Raw genomic sequence first — 24567 nt, 5'->3', positions numbered from 1 at the left:
GGAAAAAGAAGACATTTTAACTGAAACCTACTGAAACCTAGATCTCGGAAGGTCATTATTTTATTTTTTATTATTATTAAACAATTTCAAACAAATAAACGAGAATATTCAAAGAAAAATCTAACACCTTTGTCAAACTTCCTTAACGACTCTCTGAAATTATACCTAGTGGAGAAAAATGTCACCCTTATACCCACCATACTGATTCAGATCTCTGGGCTGTATTCTCTAAAATATACATTTCCTCGCTAAAGATATCTCAATAATATAGGAATCATCTGTACCAAACTTCCTTAACAAATCTCCGAAACTATACCTAGTTGAGAAAAATGGCATCCTTATGCCCAACATACTGCCTCAGTCCTCTGAGCTGTATTCTCTAAAATATATATTTCCTCGCTAAAGATATTTCAATAATATAGGATTCACCTATACCAAACTTCCTTAACAAGTCTTGGAAACTAGACCTAGTGGAGAACAATAAAATCCTTATGCCCAAAATGCTACCTCAGACCTCTGAGCTGTATTCTCTAAAATAAAGACCTCTGAGCTGCATTCTCCAAAATATGTATTTCCTCGCTAAAGATATCTCAATAAAATAGGAATCATCTATATCAAACTTCCTTAACAACTCTCCGAAACACTACCTAGTTGAGAAAAATAGCATCGTTATGCCCAACATGCTGTCTCAGACCTCTGAGCTGTATTCTCTAAAATATATATTTCCTCGCTAAAGATATCTCAATAATATAGGATTCTCCTATACCAAACTTCGTTAAAAACTCTAGGAAACTATACCTAGTTGAAAAAAATAGTATCCTTATTTTATTATTATAAAACAGTTTCAATCACATAAACGAGAATGTTAAAAAAAGAAGTCATTTAACAGAAATCTCCTGAAACATAGATCTCGGAAGCTCATTATGATATTTTTTATTATCATTAAACAATTTCAATCAAATAAATGAGAATATTCAAAGAAAAATCTAACACCTATGCCAAACTTTCTTAACAACTTTCTGAAATTATATCTAGTAAAGAAAAATGTCAACCTTATACCCACCATACTGCCTCAGATCTCTGGGCTGTATTCTCTAAAATATATATTTCATCGCTAAAGATATCTCAATAATATAGGAATCTCCTATATAAAACTTCCTTAACAACTCTGTGAAACTAAAGCAGGGGACAAAAATGCCAACTTTATGCCCAACATGCTACCTCAGACCTCTGAGCTTTATTCTCTAAAATAAATATTTCCTTACAAAAGATATCTCAATAATATAGGAATCACCTATACAAAGTTTCCTTAACAAGTCTCTGAAATTATCTCTCGTTGAGAACAATAGAATCCTTATGCCCAACATGCTGCCTCAGACCTTTGAACTGTATTCACTAAAATATATATTTCCTCGCTAAAGAGATAAAAATATATGATCCATCTATCCCATACGTTCATAATAACTCTCTGGAAGTATTCTTAGTAGAGGAAAATAGGACCCTTATTTTTATTATTATTAAACAGTTTCAATCAACTAAACGAGAACAATAAAAAAAGATAGCAACCTTATGCCCAATATGCTGCCTCAGACCTCTGAGATGTATTCTCTAAAATATATATCTCCTCGCCAAAGATATCACAATAATATAGGATTCACCTATACCAAACTTCCTTAACAACTCTCCGACTCTATACCTAGTGGAGGAATATAGTACCCTTATTTTATTATTATTAAACAGTTTCAATCAAATAAACGAGAATATTCAAAAAGAAGTCACCTTGTTAGCCAAAATTTACAGGAGGAGAAAAATAAGGCTTTTTAGGCGTTGTTTATAAGCCCAAACTCATCAAATCACTAAATCCAGTTACTTTTTTTGTCCAACATTCTCTTCATCTCTCTCAATCTCTCTTAATCTCTCTCAATCCTTCTCAATCTCTCTCAATCTGTTTCGCCCAAATAATCCCCTAAAATATCTCAATCTGTTTCGCCCAAATATTCCCCTAAAATGGTCGCAATCTGTTTCGCCCTAATAATCCCCCCAAATCTCAATTAATTTCTGACGGTTTCTTTGTTTCGGCAACGCTGGATTGACACATTTAAAATTCCTAGGAAACAATTCCCGCGTTAAATATATACAATCTCTCTCAATCATCAAATCACTAAATCCAGTTACTTTTTTTGTCCAACATTCTCTTCATCTCTCTCAATCTCTCTTCACCTCTCTCAGTCTCTATTAATCTTTCTCAATCTCTCACAATCTGATTCGCCCAAATAATCCCCTAAAATGTCTCAATCTGTTTCGCCCAAATAATCCCCTAATATGGTCTAAATCTGTTTCGCCCAAATAATCCCCTAAAATCTCAATTAATTTCTGACGGTTTCTTTGTTTCGGCAACCCTGGATTGACACATTTAAAATTCCTAGGAAACAATTCCCGCGTTAAATATATTCAGTATCTCTCAATCTCTTTGTATCTCGTTTGAATTTCTGAAAATTACCTAAGATGTCCTTGTTCCACTATTAAGGCTTCGAAATAATAATTCCACATTTGGAGTCGAAGAAATAATTTATCACTCTCCCTAGGGAAGCCTTAATCATTCCGCTCTGTATCTATTACACTTAGAAACATCTTAAATCTAGGTTTTTTATATTCCTTCCTTATATTAGTTGTGGTTGCTATGAGCGGTTGCTAGGACATCTTGGGCCTATTACGCAAATCCAATGCTAAAATTTATGGAAGTCAGTTCTGACGTCACTTAGTTTAGTATTATAGCTCTCTGATTGGCCTAGAAAAGGGGCGTCTGGCTCTGGCGTCACTTAGTTTAGTATGTAAAGGAGCCCCTCTACTTGAGTTTTTGGAGGTTTTGCGAGATGATGTTGCAAGAATAGGTTTGAAAATTAATGTTAAGAAGACTAAGTCGCTAAGACTGGGAAGAAGTGAAGGGGAAGAGGTAATGTTGGGTAGCGAGAAGATCAATCAAGTAGACAGTTTCACTTACCGATTATTATTGGTAAAGAAGGTGGTTGCAGTGATAATGCTAAAAGTAGAATAGCCGAGGCCCTGGGTGTTTTATCACAGTTGAAACAAGTTTGGAACATTGGAAAGATAATTTCGCGAAACGAGATTAGAATATTGGAAGCTGCAGCGATGACAGTGGTCAGGTATAGGTCTGAAGCGTGGGCGCTCCGAAAGACGGAGAAGGATTTGCTAGTTGTTTTTCACAAAAATTGTCTACGGATTTTTTTGGGTACCCGACTGACTGAACGTCTCTCAAATAGTGAGCTGTGCGAAATATTTGGTTTAATCCCGGCTTCTAGGGATATAGAGAGAGGTTGAGAGGGCTAGGACACGTTCTGTGGATGAAGGATTACGGACTTCCAAAGATTGTCCTTGTCGGCCATCTATCTAACGCCAGAAACAAAAAGCAGGTCGTCCCCAAATTAGGTGGGAGGTTGTCGTAAGGAAAGATTTCAGGGATATTGGAACTTCATAGGAGGTTGTAAAGAGGGAGGCTTTGAATAATTGGGAGGAATGCGGAGCGTGCGTAGCTGTGTTGGCCTCAGGCGGCTTCAGAAATCAGGCGGCTGCGAACAGAAATTAAATAAACAATCATAGCAAAAAACATACAACAAGTAATAACATAAATGAATAAATAGATCTTAAAGCGAGTAATGCTTAGATTGAATAGAATAGAACAGAATGGAATAGAATAGAATTTATTGACACAAAAGCCCAAAGGGCCGTGGTCACAAAAACAAAGACACTTTCATACAAACATAAATTGGCACAAAAGTTAATCTATGCTAATGAACTATCCCCTTCATTCCTAATCTTCAAAGCCCCTTTCTCTCTATTCTATTCCTATCGTCAGGAACCTTCCGAATCTCTTTATACCTCCCATATCTTTCCTTGCTAGTAAATTTATTATCTCATCTCTCTCCCAAGCCTCAACCCCAAACAATTCTTTCCTTAAATCTATTAATTCCCTACACTTCCCCACAAAATGAACCAGATCTTCCTCTTTCCAGCACATGGGACAGAAGTAAGGACCAGAAGCTTGCCTAACCCCTCCCAGATACTTCCTTCCCTCACCTAGTGGTAACCCATCTGACCTAACACAAATAATCAACTTTTGTTGCTTCTTTTGAAGCCCCGCCTTAAAATACAATTCTTCTCCCCGCTGCTCCTTAGCCTTTGCATGTAACTTCAGTGATCGGGTCTCATTCACATATGAAAATCAAGTTTAAACGAAAAAAAAATATTTTGCTATTGAAGCATAAATGAAACTTAAAACTAAAATGAAGCAATGAAACTTATAAGTGAAAACTTCAGTGAAACTTAAATTGAATATGCAAATCAAGCTGGAAACGAACAAAAATCACTACAAACAAGAGTTTTGGTATTGCCACCTTGTCTCACTGTAAAAGTCTAAAACCTACTGCGTCATTGGCGCTTGACTGAAAACCAATTTTATTACAAATATTTTCTTTTGTACTTAATATTGAAAATGAGCATTAAAATTATAGTGAAATTTCGAACTGATGAGCTTTCACCAAGTAATATCATTATACATCAAATATTCAGTTTAATCTATTAGTTCTTTCTAAAGTTGTTCAAGACAAATATAGTTTCACTATAAACAAGAGTTTGGATACTGCTCTCATCTTTAGCTGTAAATAAAAACCAAAACCATACTTAATCACAGGCGATTAATCGAAAATGAAATATATTGCAAACATGGTCTTTTTCAATTCCTACAGAATTGAAAATAAAAATAAAATTACAATGAAACAAGAGCTTAAACTGATAGATCTTTCAACTATTAATATCATTTTATATCAAATATTCAATTTGATGTTGTTTATACTTTCCAAGACTGTTCAAGACACATATAGTTTTCCGTAAGGCGCCAATGACGCGGTAGGTTTTACAGACTTTTACGGTGAGAGAAGGAGGTGATATCCAAACTTTTGTTTGCAGAAATTTGTCTTCGTTTCAATCTTAATTTCCATGTTCAGTATAAGTTTCCGTTGTTTTAAGATTTATTTATTCATTTACATTAATATCTATTGCATGTTACTTAGCATTGAATGTTTATTTAATTTCTGTTCGTTTTAAGTTTCATTAATACTTCAATAGCAAAATATTTTTTTCGTTTTAAGTGTGATTTTCATATTCAATCTAAGCATTACTGGCTTTAAGATCTATTTATTCCTTTATATTATTACTTCTTGTATGTTATTTGCTATAATTGTTTCGTTATTCTTTAATAGTAAGTTCTGGTCGTTTTGAGTTTGAATTTTAACAGGTATTTGTATTTGCTGAGCTTAAGTTTAAAATGGCCTTTACCTTTATTTTTCTTTGAAAAACTTATTTTTCGGAAATTTTTTTTTAATTATTTTTTTTTTTTTTGATTGCAAAAAGTTTCAAGTTTTTAAAAATTCCTTGTTTCAAGATCAAACTTTAAAAAAAAAATCAAATTTTCATCAAAGTATCAAAACTGTTTTTCATCAAAGTATCAAAACAGGCATCAAAGTAACAATATCAAAGTGAAAAAATGGGTTTTTGTCAACCTCGGATTTTTTATTATCTGATGTTTGAATTATTTTTAACAAAATGGCTATCTCAAAACTTTCATCCGATGGGTTTGGGGAAAAACGGGGGGGGGGGGGATTAATTGCCCTTCGGTCTCTTTTGAATCTTTAAAAGAGAACTAGAACTTTCTATTTTTAATCAAATGAGCCCTCTCTGAATTTTATACGATCGTCCCTTCTATAAGAACCATATTTACCCCCAGAGAATAACTTACACCGCCTCTCCCTGGGCCCTGGGGGTTGTGACAACCCCGGAGTTTTAATATCTGATGTTTAAACTATTTTTAACAAAACGGTCACCTTAAATTTTATCGGATGGGTTTATCCATCCGATAAACCCAAAGACGTGGACGGCAGTTGAGGCTAGTTGCCCACCGATCTTTTTTTTACTCTGAAAAAATGAGCTAGAACTTTTAATTTCCAATCAAAGCAACCCTCTCTGAAGTTTATACGAGCATCCCCTTCATAAGTACCATATACGGCTTTAGGACATAGCTTACAATGCCTTCCCCCCGGGCCCGGGGGGGTTTTGTCGACACCGGAGTTTTAGTTATCTGACCTTTGAACTGATTTAAGAAATGGCTATCTCAAAATTTGTATCGGATAGGTTTGGGGAAAAAGGAGCGTAGGGGGCTAGGGGCCCTCCGATCTCTTATGACTCTTACAAATTGAACTAGAACTTTCAATTTCCATTCAAATCAGCCCTCTTTGAAGTTTGTACGAGCGTCCCTTCCATAAAAACAAGATATGCCCCCAGGGCATAACTTGCAACGCCTGCCCCAAGCCCTGGGTAGTTGTGTTGACACCGGAGTTTTTTTCATTTGACCTTTGAACTGTTTTTAACAAAATGGCTGTCTCAAAATTTTTATCGGATGTATGTGGGGGAAAGGGGGCGTGGGGGGATAGTTGCACTCTGATCTCTTTTGACTCTAAAAAACTGAACTAGAACTTTCAATTCTCAATCACATGAGCCCTCTCTGAAGTTTATACGAGCATCCCTTCCACAACAGCTGTATATGCCCCCAGGTATAACTTAAAACACCTACCCCAGGTCCTGAACGATTGTGTCGACCCCGGAGGTTTCGTTACTTGATCTTTTAACCATTTCGAATAAATTGGCTCTCTCAAAGTTCTTATCGGATGGGTTTAAGGAATATGGGGCGCGGAGAGGGGGGGGGGCGAGTCGCCCTTCGATCTCTTTTGACTCTTAAAAAGTGAACGAGAACTTTCAATTTCCAATCATATGAGCCCTCTTCGAAGTTTATATGAATATCCTCTCCATAAGATCTATATATGCCCGCAGAGCAATACTTACAACGCCTGCCTACGGGCCCTGGGGGGTTGTGTCGACCCCGGAGTTTTCATTATATGATCTTTAAACTATTATTTTAAAAAATCGCTATCTCAAAGTTTTTCTCGGATGGGTTTGAGGAAAAAGGGCATGGAGGGGGGGGCTAGTTTTCTTCCGATATCTTTTGACTCCTTAAAAATGAAATAGAACTTTCAATTTCCAATCAAATGAGCCCTTTCCGAAGTTTATACGAGCATACCCTCCATAAGAACCATATATGCCCCCAGAGCAATACTTACAACGTCTGCCCCGGGCCCTGGGGCGGGGGGAGGGGGTTACGTCGACACAGGAGTTTTATTATCTGACCTTTGAACTATTTTTAATGAGATGACCATACGTAAAGGAGTTTTTGTTATATGATCTTTGAGCTATTTTTAACAAAATGGCTATCTCAAATTTTTTTATCAGATGTATTTGGGGAAAGAGGGGTTGGGGGGATATGGTTGATCTCCGATCACTTTTGACTCTTAAAAAAGGCGCTAGAACCCTCGATTTCCAATCGAATGACCCTTTGAAGTTTATACGTCGACCCTATCTATATGAAGTGCCTCTTGGAAAAAAATAAATTAGAGTGTGGAGGGGGAAGCCATCTGCTCTCCGATAACTTTGACTCTTAAAAATTTAATTACTGTTTTCAATTTCCAATCAAATGAGCCCTCTGTGAAGTTTATACGAGCATCCCTTCCATAACAATCATATATGCCCCCAGGGCATAACTTATGACGCCGGGGGCTGGGCCGACACCAGAGTTTTGTTATCTGAACTTTGAACTGTTTTTAACAAATTATCCATCTCAAAATTTTTATCTGATGCACTTAAGGCGTGGAAGGGCGGGGGCTAGTCGCCCTCCGATCTCTTTTGACTCTTAAAAAGTGAACAAGAACTTTCAATTTCCAATCAAATGAGCCCTCTCTGAAGTTTAATAGGGCATCCCTTCCATAAGAACTATATATGCCCCCAGAGCATTACTTAGAACACCTGCCTCCGGGCCCTGGGGGGTTTCGTCTACACAGGAGTTTTTCTTATCTTACCTTTGAACTATTTTTAATGATGGCTTTTTTAAGAATTTCATCGGATGGGCTTTGGGAAAAAGGATGTGTGGGGGGGGCTGCTAGTTACACTCGGGTATCTGTTGAATCTTAAAAAATGAACTAGAAGTTTCAATTTTCATTCAAACAAGCCTTATCTGAAGTTAATATGAAAATCCATATTATTATAATCATATACACCTCAAAGAAGATACTTACGATAGTTACCCCCTGTGCCTTGGGAGGCTTTGTTGACCCCAGAGTTTTGTTATCTAATTATTGAACAATTTTCAAAAAACTGGCTATCTCAAAATTTGTAGCGGATGGGTTTGGGAAAAAAAGGGCGTGGGGGGCTAGTAGTTACAGATAGTTACCACGAACTGTTTGATCTACCGGAGACAAATAGTGAGAGACTATCAATAGTATTACAACGATTCTTAGACCAAACAAGATACCAACTAGCAACACATCCCACAAATCGTTCACACTTAAACAGCTAAAAGAAAACCATAGTGACAGTGGCATAATCCCGTCAAAATCATGAGGGGGGGGGGTGAAGTTGGGGCCAATTTTCCCAAGTCAAGTGAAAATGACAGTGAAAACTGAAAAATGAGTCATATAGTACCACAAATGTAAACTATGCTAAAGAAAACTGATCCGTTTCTGTGAATGCTTGAATTATGCAGGCTTATCTTAGTTTTGACTTTTTTGAAGAAACTAAATTTCAACTGGGGGGCAAACTGGTGTTGGGGGGAGGTTGATAACCAATGCCTAGGAGGGGCAGTTGCCTCCCCTGTCCCATAGCTAATTATGCCCGGCATAGTGAATGTCTACTAGCATTTTTTTCAAAACTACTCAAACTAAACTGCAACATAGCCAAATGATGTGGGGGGGGGGGGGACACCGGAATATGAAAGCTTTTGTCTCAAGTCTAGTCGAAACTTTTTTTCAGAGATATCAACATGTAAGCTGTTATTTTTGTCACCATTAATTCTGGCCTGAGGTTAATATGGTAACTAGGTAAAAAAAAGTACGAGGATTATTCCTCACTAAGATCTTCCTATAAATTTGGGTCTTAAAGTGACGGCATAGAGTTTCGGCTATCCTTTTTTAAATCCTTGATAGATTTATAGGATAATAAATTTCACAAGAACTACACAAAAGTAAACTGTAACATCAGGGCCATATCCAGGATTTTTGCACGGGAGGGGGGGGGGGTAAAAAAAACTTTGATAAATGAATCAAAAACGTGTTTGTATACATTTTTATTACGCTTTTACGAGTCAGACAAACATTTCGAGGTGGTCTCTCTCAGGGGGTTCAAACCCCTGAGAAAGAAGTTCATTTTTTTTATATATTCCACGGATGATGCCATGTTTGATAACAGTGACCAGACCATGATTCGCTACTCCCACACCGGAAAGTCCCACCCACAAAATATTTAAATTTTTTCTGGGGGATCCAAACCAAAACACTCGCCAGTTTATGGACAGGCTTCATTCCCGAGATGGAGAAATGGAAGGAACTTCAGTCCAAAAGTTCAGTTCAGTCCAAAAGCAGAGGAGCTCGACAGTATTTTCAGTCACTGTCTAACAAAATAAAATCCATGATTGAGCAAGAAGGTCGACCGACTTTACTCTTGACAGTTTCCTGTGCTGAGTGGTCATCTCCTGAATTTACTGATTTTTTACGGACTGTAAATAGGCATTTGCCAGGTGTGGAAAAGATAGCACCAGGAGAACTAACGTCTCTAGATCTAGTCTTGGTTTCTATACACTTTCACAAGAAATGGACAACCACGTTTAATGGCCTGATTTGTTCAAAATCAACACCTATATTTGGTAAAGTTAAAGATCATTTCTGGCGCATTGAGTATCAGGCGCGAGGTGCACCTCATGTACACTACGTCTTGTGGATTGAAGATGCTCCTGTTACTGGGACATCAACAGCACTGAAGTGATTCAGTATATTGATAGGATTTTAACTTGCGAACTGTCGAATAAATTGACGAGCCCAAAAGTTTAAAAACTAGTCAAAGACCATCAAGTGCATCGTTGCAATAAATACTGTCAAAGAAAGTACAAAAGAAAAGGAGGAAGATGGGTTACATATTGTAGATTTGGCTTTCCTCTTCCCACAAAGGAACGGACAGAACTGCATGATGTCATTGACTGCTTGGCTCATGGGACAAATCGAAAAAAGCGGCGAAAAAGAATATATGACCTGCTTCGAAGAGATGATGAGCAAAACATAAATGACTACAATCCAGCATTGTTGATGGCTAATCAAGCGAATATTGATGTTTAGTATATTGGCCACTTGGGTTCCAAATTGCCATATTACATCACCGATTACACGATAAAAGCGGAAAGTGCCAAAGTTGATGACATGTGGGAGGAAGTGAATAGTGCATGCAAGAGTCTTGGGCAAAGAGCCATGTCTTATTTGTTGGAGTCTGTGAAAACCCGTCAAGTCGGAGCTGTTGAAGCTGCAGACGTGCTTCTAGGCACAAGGCTGTATAGTGTTTCCAGGCAATTTAGATATGTGGACCTTGGAAAAATAACGAAGTTAAGAGGACGCTATAGAAATATCAAGTGCTTGAAAAGCTACCCAAATAGGATCAACAAAGTTGTGACTTGTATGTTTCCCACTCAGTCCTTATCCCCTGCTTTCCTGGTATGAGCTAGAACGTAAGGGTGCTGATGAGAACATGCTTTTGAATGACGGCCCTTTTTACCTCGGAAATAGAACTGTTAAACCATACATCATTCAGCACAAGAAGATAAACCCACTCGAGTCTGACGAGAAGAAAGAGATTTTTGTGGAATGCTTTTAAAGATGTTTAAACCATGGCGAAATAAAAATATATACTGATCAGTGGAATGAGCAATTACGAGACGTACTGTGTTGAAAGTGCAAACCATCCAGATATGGTCGCTTGCCATGAGAAATTTGTCGCTAAGCAAAAACTGATGAAGAATGTGAGAAAAGAATTCGAGAACGGGTGAAAGAAATCCACAACATTGAAAATATAGAAGATGACATAGCGGACAATGAAGATGACAACCCAGAAAATGCAATTCAGGGAGGAGTTATTGACAGAGCTGCTGATGCTATGGATGATTTGGTAAACGCTAATCGAAAGATATTGGATGGTGACACGGAAGATAGATGAAACAATGACTGTGAGTCACTGGACACTGATCAAAAGAGAGTTGTTGACAAAATTGTGGAATCAGTTACCAAAAGAGATCGTGTCACATCACTGAAAATGGTCGTATCAGACTTTGGCGGTGCAGGAAAATCTAGGGTCATTAGTGTCGTTAGAAGACTACTTTCTAAACACTTCAATAAAGAAGACTGTCCTGTTGTAGTATTGGCGTCTACAGGTCTTGCTGCTCATAGTATAAATGGTGTAACAATTCATCGCTGCTTCAGTTTACCTGTTGATCAGAAAACAACGGCAAAATACACACCTCTATCCACTGAGCAGTTTCTAACTTTGAGAAAGACACTTGCAAAAACCTGACTTTTCATTATTGATGAAGTTAGTATGGTTTCGTCACTGTTGTTGATGTATGTTCACTTGAGGCTGACTGAAATTATGTCAGTTGATTTACCAATGGGTAATGCCAACTGCTTGCTGTTTGGAGATTTTCTTCAGTTGCGACCAGTATCTGCTAATCCTGCGTATATACCTTTGACACGTCTTGAAATCGAAAGTAGAATTGGATCAATGGGCATATTCAGCCTATGGCTAGAGTTTGAATACGATGAACTAACGATAAATATGAGACAGAAGACCAATATGATTTATGCTGATATACTTTCTGATATTCGACTTGGTGTTTGCACAAGTGAAAATCTGAAGTATCTCAACAAGAGAAAGATTAGAAACTCTTGCACAGCTACATCTGACGAAATTGTAGATCTCTATACAAACCTAGCTGCAGATGGAAGAACTCCTATTATATTGATGCCAACCAACGAAAATTGTATGATCGTTAACGAGCTACTTCTTCAGAAAACCAGCTCAGACTACGTTAAACTTGTTGCTATTGACCGACTTTCATCAGTAGTTAAAGACATACGAATTGAACAAGAAGCAGCAAAGAGCGTGGCAAACTTCATCAATGACAAGAAAAGACCTGCAGGTGCTTTGACGAACCTGATAATTTCAGTTGGCGCACGTGTAATGCTCCAAAGAAATATTTCTGTCGGTAAAGGGCTTGTCAATGGACCAATGGGCTATGTATGTGGCTTCAAGACACTTCCAACTGGTGAAATAGGCAGTGTCCTAGTGAAATTTGATGGACAGGAACTGCCATATGAAATTGGCCGAGAAACCGTGCAATTTGAAGCATTGAAGCAAGTGTATTACATAAGAAGACAATTTCTACTTCAACTTGCCTTTGCCATTACAGTACACAAGTCGCAAGGACTGAGTTTTACAATGTGCTGTTATTGACGCAGATAGTCGTTGTTTTGGTCCAGGTATGATGTACGTGGCTTTGTCACGTGTGACTAGTAGTGCAGGTCTACATTTAGTGCAACTTGATCCAACAAAAATTTTACCCGATTTAGATGCTTTATTGGAATATAACCGTCTGAGAAAAATTTATAGACCAGATCTTCCATTATTTCAATTCCGAGTAACAGATTTGAGAAACTCGCCAGTTGAGGCATCTCTTCTTACCGAAAGTGAATGTCATTCCAAGAATTCTATTGGAAAGTGCCCTACCAGAAAAACTTCCAAGTTCGAAGGAAAAAACATCGGATATTTCCACGAAAATGTACAAATCTAAATCGACTATAAAGAGAGTCAAGACTCCAAAAATTGTTTTTGGAAAGAGAGAATAAGAATTCGAAACAGATTTATCAGGGAAAAAGACGATGAAGGGTGATTCGCTAGCCGATGAAGCAAAAGGCAAGGAAGACATTACTGCTGAAAAAGAGATAATAGTCCGTTGTAAGCGGACTAAAGTGGATGTTTTGACAAATCCTTTCCAATTTACTTCCTGTCCAACATGGATTCTCAGAACAGCAACAACAGTCACTTTGTGAGTTCTGGGAAATACTTTTAACGACTATAAATAATGAAAATGCTACAAATGACACCGAGAGCCCCCTGCGTGATTTATTTCGTTACAAAGTTAAGAAATACTTAACTTGTTCGGTTTGTCAATGGAGTCAAATTGATTCAACAACTTTAGATGATACAGATGCATCCTACTTTCCTGTACCTGCAGTCCTAAATCCTCAAGCACGTGTCGAACATAAGATTTTCCAGAGTACTTTACCCATTTCCACCAGCAGGTGTATGTCCAAATCGCCACGAACGTCGGCTTCAGACCATATCACCCACACTCCTAAATTTCTTGCTGTAAATCTTGACAGAAAAACATTTTCTGGTAAAATAAATAGAAAAATAGTAGATTTTTGTCCAGACAACGTACACATGAGGAAGACAGATGAGCATAATCTGAGTCAACGTCAATATTATGATCTGTTTACGTCATCAGAACACTATCGTGCATGTTCTGTTGTCATTCATAGTGGATCTCAGTTTAATAGTGGTCATTATTACGTTTATCGAAGGACGCTAGAAGGACGCTGGTGTTTATGCAGCTAGTAAGAAATAAGAATGGTAAGCCAAACTGATATTGACTTCTCAGGTATGACTTTCTTAGTTCTTGAGATATGCTCCTAGGTAATTGAAAAGCTACTTAACACGCAGCTATAAATTTTTTTTTTTGTGATTCATTAAACATATTAACCTTATGTCCTTTAAGCCCAGCCATGCAGAAGAATGCCAGTATATAGAAATCATCAAAACAATCTGACAATTTATGACAAATTGGTCAAAGTGTACGCTTTACGCAATCTTTGAACAGCCCCTTTTTCTTCCCTGTGCTTTGTGTTAGCATTTGGTAGCAGTTTAATTATTAAGTCACTAGTAGATCTGGATAAGATGAAAGGACGGTTTTTATACATTTGCGGAGACTAAAATTTGGACGAAATAAAATTGACAGTTTCTCTCGTGAAGCTACCTAAAAAGCTTTAATATCTTATCAGAGATTTATATCCACTTTTATAAATAGTTTGAGTATTTGGAGGCCCCTATATATTTAAAGAATCCTTCTTTTTGTTTTGTTCCTCTTTTAAAGGAATCCTTAGTCTACTACTGTAACTAACGATGTTCAGACAAAGTGTAAGCGGTGGCGCCTCATCGTGGCGGGGAAGTGTAACATAATGGAATTGTCCGATCTTCTATTTTCCTTAAAAAAGTAAATACCTAGTGATATGACTGTATTTCCTTGTAGAAAAACATACTATAAAAACTAACTAGTTAATGATGAATGAATACACAATGAGAAGACAATTCCATCATGGCCAAGACCGCTGTGTTATTTTACCTGTAGCTGCATTTCTGTTTTCAGTGCCTAAAGATGTATTGTTTTGTAAAGTATGGATAATAAACTTTTTGTTGTAAACGTAACTGTCGAGATTGTCTGCAGTATTCTCTAGAGGTGTCTTATCTCCCCCTAGATCGGTGATGATTAGAAATTACATGAAAAAATAAGTTTTCAATTGAAAGTTAGGAGATACATTAAAACTTTAAACGAACAGAAATTATTTCGTGTAAATAAAAGGATCATACAAGTGTTATTTCTACATCATATTTTAATGAAAAACAAGCAAAGATCATGGTTGCAGCAGTAGCTGCAACCAAGAACGGTACCATTGCAATAATTATGGTCTAAAGTCCTTAAAAAACCCCAATTTTTGGTAATATCATTGGAAAATGCACTTTTTTCATTCACAAAAATGGGGGGAACAATCGAAAGCACACTTTATGGGTATTTGCTGTCAAGTCAAATCTATAAAAAGTGATTAGGCTAGGTATAAAAATAAGCTTTTAAATGAGCCTTTAAACAGCTCTCTTTTGTTACGCTAGCCTTCTAGTTTCTGCTAGTCAGTAGGTGATTTATAAAGCCCTGTCTTCATTATGGCTTTTTCAGGCGAAGTCAGCCGACCAAAAACAGCTTTTCGCTAATCGAAAAACAAACGTTCCTGAAAACATGTATTATTTTACGAAGTATGGATAATGAACTTTATGTTATAGACTGAAAGTTTTTCGTAGCTGTCATGGTTGTTTGCAGTATTTTCTACCTGTCTTATCTCTCCTAGATCGGTGATAACCAGGAACCATATTAAAAGCAAGTTTTTAATTGAATATAAGGATTGGAATTAAAACTTAAAACGAACATATATTAGACCATAGAAATAAAAAAAGATCATGGCAGCGTTGTTTCTACATTAAATTTTAATAGAAAACGAACCAAGATTAATTTAAAAAAAAAAAGTTTTTCCGAGGAAAGTAAAGAGTGAACTTTAAACTTAAAACGGACAATAATTATTACTTCACAGCCTAATTAATATACATTAATATAACTAGTACAAATTAACTAATTAATTATGTTTCCCTATGCTTTTAGGATTATACAAAACTAGCGCTTTACTGAAAACACAAAAGTCAAGTATAAAACATGGGATTATTGATTTAAGAGTCAAATGTGAGTATGTAGCTTGACAACACTTAACGAATCAATAAAGATTTTTATAATCTTACACCATTTGTGATATTAGTAACTTTCAGTATACAATTAAAATGATTTTAAAAACATAAGCGTAAAACTTAATATTTTTTAATAACCGCGAAGTAATTGAGCAGCATACAGAAATATTGGATTGATTTATCAAGCAGCATTTTGCTCTCGCCCGTTATAATACCAATAGTGGGTAATACACAGTCTTAAATTGTAAGAAATATGCTTTAGTATCACTTGCAATGAAGATCAAATAAGAAATAATATGAACTCTGGAAATTCAAATTTTCTCCCTATAAAACAGTCAACTTCAAGCTATGATACAAATTATAAAGCCAGTCTATAGTTCTAATACTATCAGTATGGCCTAAATTTGAGTTTGTGAACGAACCAATCATGATATTTCGATTTAAGACCCGAAACGAGAGTCTGTCATTGAACTGAGCCATTCTGCAGAAGTGATGCCAAATTAAACATAAAAAATAAAGACAATCTTAAAATGGATTGTTGCTTTATCTTAAAAGGGATTGATCCTAAAAGGGATTGATAATATTTTGATTCTATAAAAGGTATCCTTAATTGGTTTGCTTTTACTGTACCATAACTCCTGTATTACTTTGTGTTTTCAGTAAAACGCTAGTTTTAGTTAGCGCTAGTTGCCGCTAGTAATCATAAAAGCATAGGGAAACATAATTAGTTGGTTTTATTTGTACTAGTTATATTAATATATATTAAATAGGCTGTGAAGTAAAAATTTTTGTCCGTTTTAAGTTTCAACTTTGCTCTTTACTTTCCTCGGAAAAACTTTGTTTTTTAAAATTAATTTGACTAAAGGCTAATGCTGAGAGGGAAACAAAATTCTACATACCTGTCCGCTTTTTACCTTTTTTGTGATTTTGTCTTTTAAAATCAGGCGAGAGCTTGAAACTCTGCTATTCAAATTTTGCAGTCAAGTTAAGGACCGCCTTCTAAACCTGTTCCTATTCATCAAAAGATAACCGCCCCATTTTTGCACAGTAAAATCTCTTCTGCATAGCCAATTTTCGGTTTTCATGCCGTCCAGCCTTAACACAACCTTTAAAGATTTCCGCTGCTGCAGCAACCTTCACTATTCTGTTTATTTATGTAATAAATTTGACTAATCATTTATTTGCGTAATCAATTTGCGAAATTCAATCATCGATAAGCTTTTCTTTTGAAAACAGGAGGTCCATTTTAGTCGGGTTATTTGAACAGCCTGAAACACGGAGTGTTATAACCAAGATTCTATTTTGATAAACGTTAAAATATTTCTGGGCCCTGTAACCAATTAGGTAGGGGGGGGGGGCAAAAGTGAAATGTATATCTTTTTTGAAATCCCAAAAGTGCAAGTAAGTAAAATTCTCTGAAACCCGGAAACTATTGCATATTTCTTAGGAAAAGACTTTATTCACATATTTGCCTCCTCTGCCCCCCCCCCCCATAAGGAGAATGTTTGCTGGCTTGCATCCCCCTCAACGAAGTTATGTTCTTCAACGGTGTGGGAGAGGCTCAAAAGAAAGTAATTTTCAAAAAAATTCAAGAAACTAGTGTTTTACTGAAAATACAAAACCGACCCCAAGAAACAGTATGTTCATTTGGGAGTAGAAAAATCGGTACTGGTGCATTATGCGGGCACCGCGAAGCAGTCGGGTTAGGTTAATGCTAATGAAATAAAATAGGATGAATATATAATAGTTTAGAAACAAATTTGGGCTGTATATTTGCACATAAGGGGGGTGGGGGTAAAGCATAGCATAAATTAAATACCTAACCCAACCTAACCTAGGTACCTTTTCCCTCCTAAACTCCAAAAAACAATCGTTTGAATATTATAACTCATTGAGAAACCATGGCTTTGCAATCATTTATCCATAGCGGTCTTTTGCAAAAAGCCCGCTTGACTGGTTTCGTGACTGGTTTCCTTGATACAGTATATATTGATGCCCGCAAAATGCACCAGCACTGAAGATTCCATAAGTAGCCTAAACGACTTATTTAAAAGGATCTCAGTGGCCTTTCCCTGGCCATGCTTTTTTTTACGAGAGGGGTTTGATAATAAAATACAAGTATCATTTGAGTGAAAACCGCACAGAAACTCAGAAGAGTTTTGGATTTACGAGTGGTAGCCCCGAGCCCTCCTCCCGGGTGTGTCCCTGCTGACCCTGCTTTTATTACACAACTATAATTCCTCAAAAAATTTCAAGCAAGCTCGTTTTCAATAAAGCGCTAGTCTCTAGAGTTCTACAAATCAGTTTAATTGTAAAAACACCAAAGCGGTGGGGGTTTTAAAGAAGACATTAGGAGGAGGTGGGGGTAAAGTATAGTGGGGTTGCATTCAAAGTCTGTTAGCCACAGTTATTCTGCATATTAATTTCTTAACATGTTTCCTTCTCTATGCTTCTAAACTAAGCTGACGAAGTTTGGACTCCCTAAGAAGCCTGTTCCTGCGAATGTGTGCTGAGTCATGTCTCCAGTCAGCAACGCCCATGAACTTAGCTATTTAACTTTTAAATGGTTTCCAATGTCCTTTGGGAACAGAAAACCCGGACAGCCTGCTGTTGCTGACCGGCTTAAAAGGCCCCCTTTTCAAATACGCAATATTAAATACGTATTTAAAACGTTTTCCGCGAATTCAACGAGCAGAAATGGAAGTCAAAACATACACAGAATCTATGTCAAAAGATAAGGATAAAATTGTGACTGAAGTGTATGAAAAAATTCCTGCCTATAAAGACGATATTTCAAATCCAAAAGGACAAGGTAATCATTTTTTGTGTTATACCAAGTGTCGAATATTTCGATAGCCTAGTAGATTCAAAGGACTGCAAGTACGTACGTAGGTTGGCCTACTTGTTTTTTAGAGGGGGATTAACTTTAAAAAAGTAGAAAATTTATAGGGTGAAATTTTGGTTTAGCTGCTTTTTCCTATCTTGGAAAGGGGCTAGGTTAGGAAAATGAAACTTTCAGGGATGGGTGTACAGACTACAGTATGTCCCAGGGAGGTATTTTGAAGTAGGCCTAGCTACCTCCACTCCTCCCTCTACAGGGTACTGGCCTTTGAAGCCTTTAAAAAACTTTACTGTGAAAGTTCTGAAGCTGAAAATAATTTTGTTTATCTGTTTTGTTCTGTTTTGCAAGGTTTTACTTTCATAACTCCTAGGCTAATAGGCTATTTTTAAAGGTCATCAAAGGTCACTGCCTTTTAGAGGGAGATGGAGTGGAGTTAGGTGCTTCAAAATACATTCCCGGGACATACTTTGGTCTGTAGACCCATTCCTGAAGCTTTCCTAGCCCAACCCCTTTCCAATATAGCAAATAGTAGCGAAACTCGAATTTTAACAATTTAATTTCCGTTCGAATGAGCTACTACACATCTCTAATGTTTTGGTTACCCCCCTCGCCTTGCTAAAAAAAAAAAAAAAAATCAGTGCTATCCATGCAAAAAGGGTTTTTGAACCCTACTCACATTAATTTCTGCTCGTTTTGAGTTTGAATGTTATTTATTTTAATTTATGTTCGTTTTGGGTTTCATTTATTCGTTGATATTTGATTTGTGGTAGTTGTATCTTTGGTAGATTATTTGATTCTATTTTTGTTCATTTTTGGTTTAATGGCTTTCTTACTTTTTTTGAAAGTAAAAAACCTTAGGATATAAAAAACCTTATATACCCCCACGGCATAACTTACAACCCTTGCCGTGAGGGCTTTGGACGGGGGGGGGGGGTCCTCATCCTCATTGACCTAGTTTCCAGAACTTTCAACTACTTTGAACAAAATGGCAATCTCAAAATTTTGAATGGATGTGTTTGGGGAAATGGTGAGCGTGAGAGGGGGTTAGTTACCCTCCAATCACTTTCGACTATACAAAAGGGCACTAGACCTTTAAATTTCCAAACATATGAGCCCAATTGTAGTTTCTACGACGACACTATAAAATCCTGATTTGCCCCCAGCGCATAACTGACAACCCTTGCCCTGAGGGCTGTGGGGGGTTTGTCATCCTCAAAGGCATAATTTCCAAACCTTACAACTATGTTGAACAAAATGACTATCTAAAAATTTTGATTGAATGTGTTTGGGGAAACGGTGGACGTGAGAGTGGGGTTAGTTGCTTAAAAAGGACACTAGCCCTTTCAATTTCCAATCGAAGGAGCCCTTTTTGAGGTTTCTACGACAACGCTCTCTATAAGAACCTTATGTCCCCAGGGCAGAACTTAAAACCCTTGCCCTGAGGGCTTTAAAGTGTGGGGGTGTCATCCCCAATAACACAATGTTAAGAATTTTCATTCACCCTGATCAAATGGCTATCTTAAAATTTTGATTGGATTCGATTGGGAAAATAGAGGGCGTGAAAGGAGGGTTCGTTGCCCTCAAATCACTTTCGAATATTAAAAAGAGCACTAGCTCTTCAAATTTCCAATCATATGAGTCCTTTTTGTAGTTTCTACGACAACACTATAAAATCCTTATATGCTCCCATGACATAGTTTACAACCCTTTCCCCGAGGGCTGTGGGGGGTTTGTCATCCTCAAAGACATAATTTCCGGACCCTTCAACTACGTTGAAGAAAATGACTATTTTAACATTTTGATTGGATGTATTTGGGGAAAATATGGGCGTGAGAGGGGTGTTAGTTGCCCTCCAATCACTTCCGACTATTAAAAAGGGCGCTAGCCCTTTCAATTTTCCATCAAATGAGCCCTTTTTGAAGTTTCTACGGCAACACTTTCTATAAACATCTTATATGCCACCAGGGCATAACTTACAACCCTTGCCATGACGGCTGTGAGGGGGTTGTCATCCTCTAAGACATAATTTCCGGACCTCTCAACTATGTTGAACAATATGGCTATATTATGATTGGATGTGTTTGGGGAAATCCGATCACTTTTGACTATTAAAAAGGGCACTAGTCCTTCTAGTTTCCAATTGCATGAGTCCTTTTTGAAGTTTTTACGACAACGCTTTCTATAAACACCTTATATGCCCCCAGGGCATATCTTAAAACTCTTGCCCTGAGAGCTGTGTGGGGGTTTTCATCATCAAAGACTTAATTTCCAGAATTTTCAACTCGGTTGAACAAAATGGCTATCTCAAGATTTTGGTTGGATGTGTTTGGGGAAATGGTGGGCGTGAGAGGGGGGTTAGTTGCCCTCCAATCTCTTTCGATTATTAGAAAGGGCACATACCATTTCAATTTTTAATCGGATAAGTCCTATTTGAAGTTTCTGCGACAACGCTTTCTATAAAAACTTTATAGGCCCCCAGGGCATAATTTACAACCCTTGCTCTGAGGGGTGTGGGGGAGTGTCATCCTCAGACATAATTGCCGGACCTTTCAAATACGTTGAACAAAATGACTGTCTCAAAATTTTAATTGGATGTGTTTGGGGAAATGGTGGGTGTGGGATGGGTGTTTTTGCCCTCCAATCACTTTCTACTGTTAAAAAGAGCACAATTTCTTCCAATTTCCAAACGAATGAGCCCTGCAAGATTTTGTGTGTACTTTTTTTTAACAAGTTCATTTTAATATAAATTGTGTTCAACACGGCACGATAGTTATGCTTATTCAGTAAGTTATTGCAATCCATTGCAATAAATTATGCTGAACCCATGTTTTATATCATTTCACGACAAGTTTGAGGTCCACCCCTTCATCTGGGACACGGCAAAATGCCAATTTTAAAGCAGTTGGCCGAAATTTTCTACAAAATTTTTGGGATTTGTTTAAGCGTAAAAATTGATTATTAAAATGCACAAAAACTGAAGGGTGATAGAAGAATTGAAGGTTCCTATTCTGAATCAAGCTGAAATCAGTGTAATATAGACAAAATTTGAGAAAATTCTTGTCAAAATTTTTATATTGTAATTTTGGTTGACTAGTACAGTCCTGATATAACTAAAAGGCGCTTGCTAGTTTGATATTTTTCATTTTTCGCATAATACAAATGTTTCCAAAACGGGAGTAAAAACTGCCCCTCCCCCCAGAAAAACTGAGGGAACATCCTATATAACCTGCATATTTATTCTATCTTTGCGTCATTTTTTGTTTTTTTCCTCATTACTACAATTTTTTTTCTGTTTTAATTCTAAGTTAGTTTTATCGACGAGAGAAGACCAAAAGATATTGGAGCTTGGAGAAGTTCACGGTAACAAGCCAAAAAGTTAATTTAGCCTCGAATCTTTCCATAATATAAATTCTTATTCGAAAGAGGGAAGGAAACTGCCCCCTTGCAAAACTATAGGAACATATTAATAGAATCTGACATTGTTCTATCATTGTTTTTATCTGACATTTTTCATTTTTGAAACATCACTTTTTTTGTTTATAGGTTTTATTGGTGAGAGTAAACCAACAGATATTCAAGAAGTTAGGGGAGTTCACGGTGGCGAGCCAGAAAGTTACTTTAGTGCTGAAGAAGGCGATCTAAAAGAAATTCGTGATTTTATAAGAACCCAAGACAATCCCTTCACAGGTAGACTTGAGCATCACGCATTACCTGGAACTGCAACTAAAGCTTACGAGTTACCTCCTCCACCTCCTGGTCATCGATCACCTGTTGTTGAAGAACCAGAAGAAGCTGAAGAAGGCTGGGAGTCAAGAATAATCGACAGCAAAGAAAAGGAAAAAGGCAGGTTGAGCCATTTGCGTATTTTAAATTATTTTTGATTTCTTAAGGTTTCTCTTCTTAAAAAGTCATGCATGTCTTGCTTTTTGCATGTCATTCTGCTCAAAACTCATGGAACTTGACGATGCTAGATAAATTCGTTTTCAAAACACGATGGCAAGGAAGTTAGCATCAATTCCATTGGTTCCTTATGTGGGTACTTTTTAGTGTGGTACTTTCTTGTGTGGTACTTTCTTGTGTGGGTACCTCGTGTGGGTACTTTCTTTTTAGCAATCATTTTCTTAATTGCTGGTGCAATATCTAGATTAGAAATAAATTTTCTAAAAATGCGCAAATCCAGTCCTTTCGCTTTTCCCAGATCAGTTTGCTTTTTGCCTATTTTTTCAATCAATCAAACCTTCAAATGATATTTGGATTACCTCTTTTCTTTCTGCAGGCCACTTAAGAACTTTTCTCTCCTGAGAGGATATTTGTTGTTTTTTTTTGCGTCGGTTTTATGCTTTCAATTAAGCACTGGTTATCAGAATTGTACAAAGATATCGATACACAGACTACACAGACGGACTACAAATACTTACTACATACGCTAATTTTTATATTTCTTTCAAATATATGGAAATAACGTCCTTGGTAATCATTGGCCCCTGCTCCAGGGTTTCAACTAGCAACACCTTTTTGGTATCCTATAAAATTATTGTCATGAGTTTCCTGCCAGAAAAGTTTCGCTGCAAAATTTTGGGTTTGTTTGGCGAATCTGTATAGGGCTTATATAAGACTCATGGGCTCAAAGGTCAGCCTCCTGTGACAGATGTAATGAGAGTTCACCGATGGAAATACCTTGGCCGCGTACTACATATGGAAAATCCCTGGCTACCGAATAAGCACTCCACTGGCAACCATCGAGTACACACCGCAGAGGCAGACACAGAAACACCATGCACCGAGCGTAGCAGACAGATCTGCGAAACCTAAATACCTCGATCCAGCCTCACTGGGAGGATATGCTGGTAGCAGCAAGCCTGCGGGAAGGTTGATGGCTCCTTCTTAATGCCGTGGGTGCCTCTGGAGGCACAGACACCCACTCGGGGAGTACGATGACCTATAGTTGGGATTTCTCTGATTTAGTGAGTCTTCAGTGTTTTATCCGTAAATAGATAACCATTGTGAAAATTTCAAATAAAAATTGATTTCGGGTATTACAATATTTAATAGCTGAGAATACAATACATCCTCAACCTCACAATATAAATATATATACAGCATTAGCAGCAGTAGTAAGTCAAATTTTTTTTTTTAAACATAAAAGTAGGAAGTAATGGATCAATTGTGTTCGACCGGATTTAGGTCGAAAGAATTAAATTGGTATTATGAAAGATAAAAGCAGAGCACAGGAAAATTTTGGCTGCACTAATAACAACGTCAGTATGTCTCAAAATTCTCCAACGAGAAATTTAGGAGCTTGCATTACTGTATATATTTATGCTGTGCTTAAACATCTTATGCAGATATCCACTGAAAAGTGTCAGAAGTTGATACTTGAAGAAACCAAGCCTTTGACGAAAAAGAAGCTTTTCAGTTGTTACCTACCATAGAGAACAAAGCAATAAAATAAATTTTAGGAATCATAAATTCCCTTGGGGGGTTGGCGGGTACTACTTAGAAATTTGAGAAAACATTCCATATAAAATCACTAGTTTTGCAGTCTAAAAGAGAGTAGTCAAAATTTAAAAGTCGAAATGAAAGCATTTGGACGATATCAACCGCAGGACAAAAGTTGAGCTGTTTTAAAAGCCTGTTGAATAGAAGCTAATTTGTTTCCCTAGAATTTAAGCATACTATAAAGTAAAATAGTGATAGCAACACTAAATCAAAATAACAGTTCTAATACAAATAAAATTGTAATAATATGATATAGGCAATTAAAATAATATTGTTAATAACCAGGTCAAAATTTTACAAAATATAGATCATTATATTTGAGTTTTGCTGGCGGAGTTGCACTGCGTAGCCAGTACACCTGCAGCCTTTTTTTTCAATGAGATACTCATTGACGTTAAAATGAATAATATATAATAATAAAATATATAATAATGTTAATGTGTAATAATAATGCTAAGACAATTTATATACGCAAGAAAATCTTAAATCCAATATTATTAGAAATAACCTAGTTGTACACACTTTATCAGTTTGTACTTACGCTACTACCCGGATTGACCTTGTTTGACCTCTTGATTGACCTCTCTTGTTTCCCGGATTGACCACAAATCCTGTAAAGGTTCTTGGGATATTCTATTCTTATTTTTGAACTTCTGCTTTGAATACCCCGA

General features: G+C 37.0%; 2 protein-coding genes across 3 annotated transcripts in view; both read left to right on the top strand.

Annotated features, from left to right (window-relative positions):
* The first annotated feature begins 11529 nt into the window (after nt 1-11529).
* Nucleotides 11530-12444, top strand: LOC148945683 (ATP-dependent DNA helicase PIF1-like). The gene has a single exon (XM_089098238.1). It carries the CDS (start codon nt 11530-11532, stop codon nt 12442-12444), a length of 915 nt encoding a protein of 304 aa, XP_088954364.1.
* Nucleotides 12445-18079: 5635 nt separating this feature from the next.
* The window catches only part of LOC148945682 (putative NADPH-dependent quinone oxidoreductase VAT1L), a 49171-nt gene continuing 42683 nt past the window's right edge, over nt 18080-24567 (top strand). Inside the window, exons 1-2 of one of the 2 annotated variants that reach the window (XM_089098522.1) lie at nt 18080-18367; nt 21941-22240. In XM_089098522.1, coding sequence (XP_088954648.1) covers nt 18253-18367; nt 21941-22240 — 415 coding nt within the window. In that variant the 5' untranslated portion in view covers nt 18080-18252. The remainder of the gene's footprint in view (nt 18368-21940; nt 22241-24567) is intronic. The other variant, XM_089098523.1, reaches the window with a different exon arrangement.

The sequence above is a fragment of the Artemia sp. Qi Xiang Cuo genome, chromosome 12 (assembly GCF_049724085.1).
Source record: "Artemia sp. Qi Xiang Cuo chromosome 12, ASM4972408v1, whole genome shotgun sequence".
NCBI lineage: Eukaryota > Metazoa > Arthropoda > Branchiopoda > Anostraca > Artemiidae > Artemia > Artemia sp. Qi Xiang Cuo.
This window is presented reverse-complemented; position numbering and strand designations above follow the sequence as displayed.

Bases quoted from the DNA above. Each gene is read 5' to 3' on its own strand.
- LOC148945683 (XM_089098238.1), top strand. From the start codon at position 11,530: ATGGTTTCGTCACTGTTGTTGATGTATGTTCACTTGAGGCTGACTGAA.